Raw genomic sequence first — 8,452 nt, forward strand, 5'->3', positions numbered from 1 at the left:
GTCTATAGAATGATCGTTCTGCTTTGGTTCTAGTTGTTGTAAAACTAATTATGAATTTGTGACCGTTTGTCTCATGTACTTTTATCTTTTGTGTTTATGTGTCTAAACTCTTTTCATTTAGGAGGCTATACTACCTCCCTTCTAAATTCATCCTACCTTTGTACTTGTCTTGTTCATTTTGTCTTAGCATATCAAATATTGTCCGGTCTATTACTATTACTCAACTATATTCGAATAAGGTCCTAACCTATCGTCAATGTCGGACGATCTATTACAACCGACCGATTTATCCTTGGGTTGGCAAATATCGTCCGGTGCTTTATACTTGACTGGTTTTCATCCAATTTGGTATAACCGACTAGCGTCAATCTCAGCCGATTTATTATGATCGGTCGATTTACTGTAGCATCGCCACTCTCGATCGATTTACTATAGCATCATCGATCTCGATCAATCTATTATAATATTCCTCCTCTTGACCGGTCTATTATAACTGGTTGAGTTACACTTATGTCTACTAATATCATCAGGTGTTTATACTTAACCGGATTACGTCCGATCTAGTATAATCGTCCGATATGATATAGTCAATTTCGCCCGGTATATTATGTCTGAACATATCGTCCGACGTGTTACACTCGACTAGTTTTCATCCAATTCGGTATAACCGATCGACGTCAATCTCGACCGGTTTATTATGTCTAGTTGATTTACCACCATATTTATAAATGTCGTCTAATGTTTTATACTTAACTAAATCTCGCCCGATCCAGTATGACCATCCGGGTTTATTATTTTTAATCACTTAGATAATCTTAAATAACCCTATTAACCTCATACCCAACCGATTTTCCTCATACCTCTTTGATTCTTTAAGAATCAAACGCATAGAGAGAGAAAAATTGGTCACATTTTCCGAGGAAGATCGCCAAGCTTAATACCCTTTCTGTGGGATTCATCCTTCTTTTTGAATTCGGTCCCATCCTTCAATGACATTACCTCTTTATGACGGTTATGATTCCGGGTATTCTTCCTTATTGGATTCATACTCTTTCTTTCCACACCCACTTTTATACTTAAGTTCTACACGAACTATTATTGATCTTATTATTTTATATATCCCTATGCTTTTGGGTTTCTCCTTTTTCCAGTTCTTCTTCCCCACCTGTTTAAGGGTTTTTGGGTATAAGGCCCTGAGGGAGAAAAGAAGGTTTAAAATACTATCTTCTTCTTCCTGACTATTCCTTCCTCTTCCTTTGTTCGCCTTCCTTCTGCTATTCCGCCATGGCCACTCCTTCCCCAGCGTGGTTTCTCTCGTGCGCTTCTAGTCTTACCGAGCCAGAGGAGGTGGAGTGACAAGTGAATTATGGTTTTCCTTCCTATATAGTTCGCCCTACTCCTCAGGATAGTCCGCATCTTCCTCCTTTAGGAAGTATATCGATCTTCTGGGCTCAAGCCTTACAAGGTTTCCGATTCTCCCTTCATCCCTTTTTCGCTGATGTTAGTATTTATTTTGGTATTCCTCTTAATCAGTTTATTCCTCAGTCTTTTTCTATCCTCATGGGTTTTGTTGGGGTGTCTAAACTACTAGATTTCCCTCTATCCTCTCGTCTTTTTCACTACTTCTTCATTCCCCGCCAAGTAGACATTGGTGTCTTTAAATTTCAGTCTCGCCCCAAGGTTATTTTGTTTAGCAGGATTCCTCCTCAAGAGGAATGGCATCACAAGTTTTTCTTTATGCGTCTCCCTTCTTCTGCGCCTTTTCCTATTGCCTGGATACACAATCTCCCCCCGACTCCTAACACTAATAACCTCCTCAATGATCCTTCTGTCTCTCTCACCCTACCCAAGCTAAAGGGGGCTAAATTCAGCTTACCGGCCTTGACTGTGGAGGGTTTAATGTTTCCCTTTGGAATAAGTTGCATTGACACTCCTTTGGATGTCTCTTTTGGTATGTCTAAATATTTCCTGCTTTGTTTATCAGTTATTTGTTAATTATTTCCTATAATGACTCCTAACTCTTGTGTTTCAGCTGATGCTTTTCTACCCACTTTCATGTACAAGAATACAACTATGACCAAGTCTTTTTTGAATAGACTTGGAGAACAATTGTTGCAAGCTCGTCGAGCTAAATGAGGAAGTCCTACCGCTTCTACTCTGGGTTTACTATCTGAAGAAGAACAAGCCGCAGAAGCCCTCGCTTCTATGGAAGAGGAAGAGGAACAACCTTTTGTCGCTATACTCAAGAAACCCATGCTTACTGAGGAAGTTCCCTTTCGTGACACTTTTGGTACTTTTGTGCAGCTCCTCCTTGTTCCTTCACCTATTTCTTTTGAGAGAGGTAAAGAACCAATGCCCCCTACTCACATTGTCTCCAATCTTTCTCTTAATATGATGAGACCGGGTCTACTTATTCCTTCCTCTTCTGCTATTGTTTCAGCTTCTTCTGCTTCTCAAATGGCTACTACCACTTCGGCACCCTCTCAACCCCTTCCTTTGGCTTTACTTCCTCTGACTTCTGGACCACGAGCTAAAAGAACCCCTTGCAGGAGGTCTTCTCCGAGTCCAGGATCATCAACTATCCATGCTCCCACAATTGAATCACCTTTTATTGCTTTGCCACCTTCCATCCCCTCTAGTTCTTCTTCTGTTATTCCCATTTCTACCACTTCTTCTCTCTCTCTTCCTTCTTCTTCTACCCGACCTTCCTCACCTTCTGTCTCCCCACCTTTATTTAGACAGGCTATGGGTCTGCCCTCTCAACTGGGACAAGCTTCGGACCCTCCTAGTTATGGTCTTCTGCAACTACAGGGCCTGCTGGCTGAATCTTGGCAGCATAGCCAAGAACTGTCAAGGGGCACTAGTTTTTCCAACCGCGCTGACAGTCATAGTCGTCAAGCTGTTGTCATAAGTATTTTTCCTTATATATTGGTACCGTATCATTATTTCCTGCTAACTGCACTATTGTTTTAGTTTCTTGCCTCAAGTCTTCATCTAGACCAACTGATCATTGCCTTGGAAAGGGAAAATGACAAGTTAAAAGCCCAAATAGAGGCACTGAAAGCTAATCTTCCTCCTTCCCACACTGAGCTTACTCAGTTACAAGAGAAGATAGCTTTACAGGCTCAACAAATAGAGGCCATGAAAAAGGAACTGCAGCAGGAGCAACAGTCATTGAAAAATAAAGAGCTTGAAAGAAAAACCCTAGAGTTGCGAGTGGATCGGTTAAGTTCCAGCCTCCAGGTGGAATATGCTTTAAAAGACAAAGTCATCTCAGATATTTCTCATAAAAATGTTGTCTTAGAGAAGGTGGAGAGGCTTCACAATGTCTTTCTTTCTGAGCAGGCTCAAGATTCAGCCTCAAGAGATTTTGCTATTCTACAAGAGCAAGAACAAAGAAAGGCTCAAGATGCCGAGATATCCTCACTCCAGAAGGAGATAGAGCAGCTTAAATCAGAAAGAGATGCTTTCAAAGCCCAAGCTGCCACATTACAAACCGAATTTCAAAGTTATAAGGAGCAGGAGGAGGATCGATGGGAGGACAGGCGCTTAACCTATCTAAGGTCCCCAGCATTTACTAATGAATATATCCGCTGGGTCATAGGGACTTTAAATCATTCCGTGACTGGAGTTATTCAACAATTGAGGGAAGGTGGTTATTAACCTCGCGAACCTCCCCTTCAGTTCATAAATCGTCGCAAACTTAACCATGAATTACCCCAAGACTTGACAGGTGATTTTAAGTAAGCATGATTATGTACTCAAAAAGACTTGTAAATAAAAGACTTGTAATTAAGTACTTGCAATATTTGTAAAAATTCATACTTACCTATTTTTCTGACCTTCATTATCTGGCTGCTACTTCTTGAGAATACATGCTGTCTTGCTTAAAAGCTTCTCCTGTTGTGGTATCTTAATTAATTATATGGCTTCGACCAATAAGGCTTCTCCGTAAACCTTCTGATCTTTATTCAGACTTGACTGTATATAAGGAATTTCAAAGACCTTAGTGCTTCCTAGGGATATGTAATCTCGAGTAACTTTATCTGAAAAGCTCCATAGGATTTATGTATTCTCAGTCGGGCGTACAATCCCGAGCGATTTTAAATAGAGAACTTCATATGATTGCAACTTCTGATGGAGAATGCAATTTTGAAGGATGATATATAAAGAATTCCCTCTGAACTTTGAATCCTGGTCAGGAGTGTAATACCGGGTGATCTTTATAAAGAAATCCAGATGACTTTGAATCTAGACCAGGCCTATAATCCCTAACAATTTAACGTGAAGAATTTCATCAACCTCTGGTCGGGCGTATGATCCCGGTCGATTAAATATGAGGAATTTCATCAATCTTTGAGTTTTCTGTCAGGTGTGAAATCCTGAATAGAGTCCTATGCTCTATCATATTTTGATTAGGTACTCAACCCTGCATGCCTTTGTTAATGAAAGTTTAAAGTCTTTGGTTCCTCCCAGGAAGGCCCTTCCGGGTCACTTCAAGAGATTTCCCGATTGACTGTGTTCATGATAGTTTAAAGTCTCCGGTTCCTCCCAAGAAGACCCGTCCGGGTTACTTAAAGAGATTTTCCGATCGACTATGTTCATGATAGTTTAAAGTCTCCGGTTCCTCCCAAGAAGACCCGTCCGGGTTACTTCAAGAGATTTCCCGATCGACTATGTTCATGATAGTTTAAAGTCTACGGTTCCTCCCAAGAAGACCCGTCTGGGTTACTTCAAGAGATTTCCTGATCGACTATGTTCATGATAGTTTAAAGTCTCCGGTTCCTCCCAAGAAGACCCGTCCGGGTTACTTCAAGAGATTTCCCAATCGACTATGTTCATGATAGTTTAAAGTCTCCGGTTCCTCCCAAGAAGACCCGTCCGGGTTACTTCAAGAGATTTCCCGATCGACTATGTTCATGATAGTTTAAAGTCCCTGGTTCCTCCCAAGAAAACCCGTCCGGGTTACTTCAAGAGATTTCCCGATCGACTATGTTCATGATAGTTTAAAGTTTCCGGTTCCTCCCAAGAAGACCTGTCCGGGTTACTTCAAGAGATTTCCCAATCGACTATGTTCATGATAGTTTAGAGTCTCCGGTTCCTCCCAAGAAGACCCGTCCGGGTTACTTCAAGAGATTTCCCGATCGACTATGTTCATGATAGTTTAGAGTCTCCGGTTCCTCCCAAGAAGACCCGTCCTGGTTACTTCAAGAGATTTCCCGATCGACTATGTTCATGATATTTTGGAGTCTCCGGTTCCTCCCAAGAAGACCCGTCCGGGTTACTTCAAGAGATTTCTCGATCGACTATTGCATTATGATTGTTTAAAGTCTTCGGTTCCTCCCATGAAGGCCCGTCCGGGTTACTTCAGGAGATTTCCCGATTGACTATGTTATGAGTGAAACAAAAAATGCTTTCACTAACCTTGTGATGGTGTAACATCTTCGAGATTCCTTAAGGAAATATGGGCGATCACTTCTTGAAGTTCCCAATTAATGAATGTTTGAGCGAAACAATGCTTGTCATCTTTTTGCATAACTGAACGAAGGGAATTTGCTTCAAGTAAACTCGATTTGTTCCCTTGGGTGGGTTAAGTTTCATGTGATTGAATAAATGGAATATATCAAGGAAGAATTCATCTGCTTATTCAAAGATATTTGTATTTCTTGAGCGATACAAGCTTATCAGGTTTGGTAAGGCTGTAAATGATTTACACTCCATGGTCGTTCAAGGATTCTTCCTTCTGTGTCTTGGAGATAATATGAGCCCGATGCCAATTTTTCTACCACTTTGTAGGGTCCTCCCCATTGTGGTGCCAATTTACTAACATCCCCAGCGGGCTTAATACGTTTCCACACTAAATCTCCCGTTTGAAAGAATCTTGGGATGACTCTCCTATGATAATTTTGTCTCATTCGTTGTCGGTATGATGTGAGGCGAGTCATGGCCTTGTCTCGAATTTCCTCTATCAGATCTAGCTCCATAAGTCACTGACCTGCATTATCATCATCATATAGTTGTCTTCTATCAGACTCCACTCCTACCTCGATTGGAATTACAGCTTCTCCTCCATAAACCAGTTGGAAAGGAGTAATCCCCGTAGCTTCTCGGGGTGTAGTACGATATGCCCAAAGAACACTGGGCAATTCATCTGCCCAACTGCCTCCGACATGATCCAGTTTGGTTTTAGACCTCTTATAATTTCTCTGTTGGTTACTTCTGCTTGCCCGTTACTCTGGGGATATGCCACAAAGGTAAATGCTTGAGTAATGTCATAGCTTTTGCACCAGTCTAAGATTCTGTCTCCCTGAAATTGCCTTCCATTATCAGAGACTAATTTGTGAGGAATACCAAATCTGCGGACAATATTTTTCCACAAGAATTTGATAACTGCATCTTCAGTAATCCGAGCAAGCGGTTCTGCTTCTACCCATTTAGAGAAATAATCCACTGCTACCAATAAAAATCTTCTTTGTGCAGTTGCCATAGGAAATAGACCAACTATATCCATGCCCCATTGATCAAAGGGACAGGAAACTATAGAGGTTCTTAATAACTGTGTAGGATGATGTGGAATATTCTGATGTTTTTGACAGGAAATGCAAGTCCTTACAAGTTTGGCAGCATCTTCATGTAAAGTAGGCCAAAAATATCCTGCCAATAAAATTCTGTGGGCCAAGGATCTCCCTCCTATATGACTGCCACATGAGCCCTGATGAACCTCTTGCAAGATAAATTGTGTATCTTCTATTCCAATACATTTAAGCAAAGGTCTAGAGAAAGCCCTTTTATATAATTGTTCCCCTATCATAGTGTATTGGGAAACTCTTTTCTTAAATATTCTCGCTTGTTCTGCATCAATCGGAAGAATGCCCTGCTGCAAATATAATATGATCTGTGCTCTCCAATCACCTTGTATCTCTACATCAGCCTGTCTTTCAATATAGGATACTAGCAATGTCTGCTCAACCGGCCGATCAAGGTTCCATGGTGTTATAGCAGAGGCCAATTTAGCTAACTCATCTGCTACCTAATTCTCAGATCGAGGAATTTTTTTGTATATTTACCTCTTGAAACTGAGCCTTCAATTTATCAAATGCCTCAGCATATAACCTGCGTCTATCATTGTTGATTTCAAAGTTACCTGATAATTGTTGGGCTGCTAACTAAGAGTCAGAATATATGTGAACCCGAGCTGCTCCCACATGCCGAGCAGCTTGTAATCCTGCTATTAATGCTTCATACTCTGCTTCATTATTAGTGGCCCTGTAATTCAGCCTGACAGAAAGTTGAAGCTTATCTTCCCTTGGAGATACAAGGAGAATGCCAATTCCACTACCCTGTCTGGTTGAAGATCCATCTACATATACTTTCCAAGTACTTTCTTCTTCAGGACCCTGAACTTCTATGATGAAATTTGCCAGAGATTGTGCCTTGATGGCCGAGCGGGGTTGGTACTGTATATCATACTCACTAAGTTCGGTCGTCCATTTAATCAACCGACCAGATGCTTCTGGGTTAAGCAAAACCCGCCCGAGAGAACTGTTGGTCAATACAATAATTGCATGTGCTAAAAAATATGGGCGCAACCTCCGGGCAGTTAACACTAATGCATAGGCCAACTTTTCGAGTGTAGCATATCTACACTCGGCTCCTTTTAATAAATGGTTGGAAAAATTATTGGTTGGTCCTAGGAAGATCGTAACGGTTCCACTGTACAAAAATTTTGTACAAGTGTCGAACCTTTCCTAAACAACCTATTGTGTTCTTTAGAAGTTAAATTAGGAATCGCAAACGAAACTTAACATTATTGATTCCAAATTTAACTTATCTGTTCTTAATGGTTTAGACTTGGATCGCAAGCAGAACTTAACACTATTGATCCAAATCAACCTATGTTACAAATTCAATTAAATATCTATTTCAGAAATTGGTTCCCAGGACAAACATGGCGAGGCACATGGCCTTCTTGGGTATGGGAGCATCCACCACTGACTCGACAAAACCTCTTAACGAAATTAAATATTTAATTTCCTAAAATAACATTAGGTTTAACCAAAAGGAACAATTGAATCACAAATTCGAAAATCAAACAAAAAACACAACTTCGAAATAAATCCAAAACTCTAGAATCATATGCCTCTTGTGTTTGGTATTTCCAAAAATAACTATACAAAGAAAACTAGTATGATGCGGAAAACAATTACTAGTTATACCTTTCTTTGTAAGCAAATAACCTCTTGGTCTTCTATCGTATTCCTCTTCTAATCTCGGATGTTGTGTGGGCGACGATCTTCTGAGACGAGAACCACCAAGCTCCTTCTTCTCCAAGCTAGATTCGGCCACCACCAATTCTCCAAGAGAAGTAGATGTCCGGCCACCACCATCAAGCTCCAAGGGATGCTAGAAACAAAGCCTCCTTTTCCTCCTTCTTCTCCAAGCAAGATCCGGC

General features: G+C 40.8%; 1 protein-coding gene across 1 annotated transcript; it reads left to right on the top strand.

Moving 5' to 3' along the window:
- Positions 1-2,205: 2,205 nt before the first annotated feature.
- On the top strand, positions 2,206-3,663 carry LOC121991606. Its single transcript, XM_042545589.1, has 3 exons — positions 2,206-2,341; positions 2,441-2,911; positions 2,999-3,663. The coding sequence occupies exons 1-3, from the start codon at positions 2,206-2,208 to the stop codon at positions 3,661-3,663; spliced, it is 1,272 nt and encodes a 423-aa protein (XP_042401523.1).
- The last annotated feature ends 4,789 nt before the right edge of the window (positions 3,664-8,452 follow it).

This window comes from Zingiber officinale, chromosome 6B (assembly GCF_018446385.1).
Source record: "Zingiber officinale cultivar Zhangliang chromosome 6B, Zo_v1.1, whole genome shotgun sequence".
Lineage (NCBI taxonomy): Eukaryota > Viridiplantae > Streptophyta > Magnoliopsida > Zingiberales > Zingiberaceae > Zingiber > Zingiber officinale.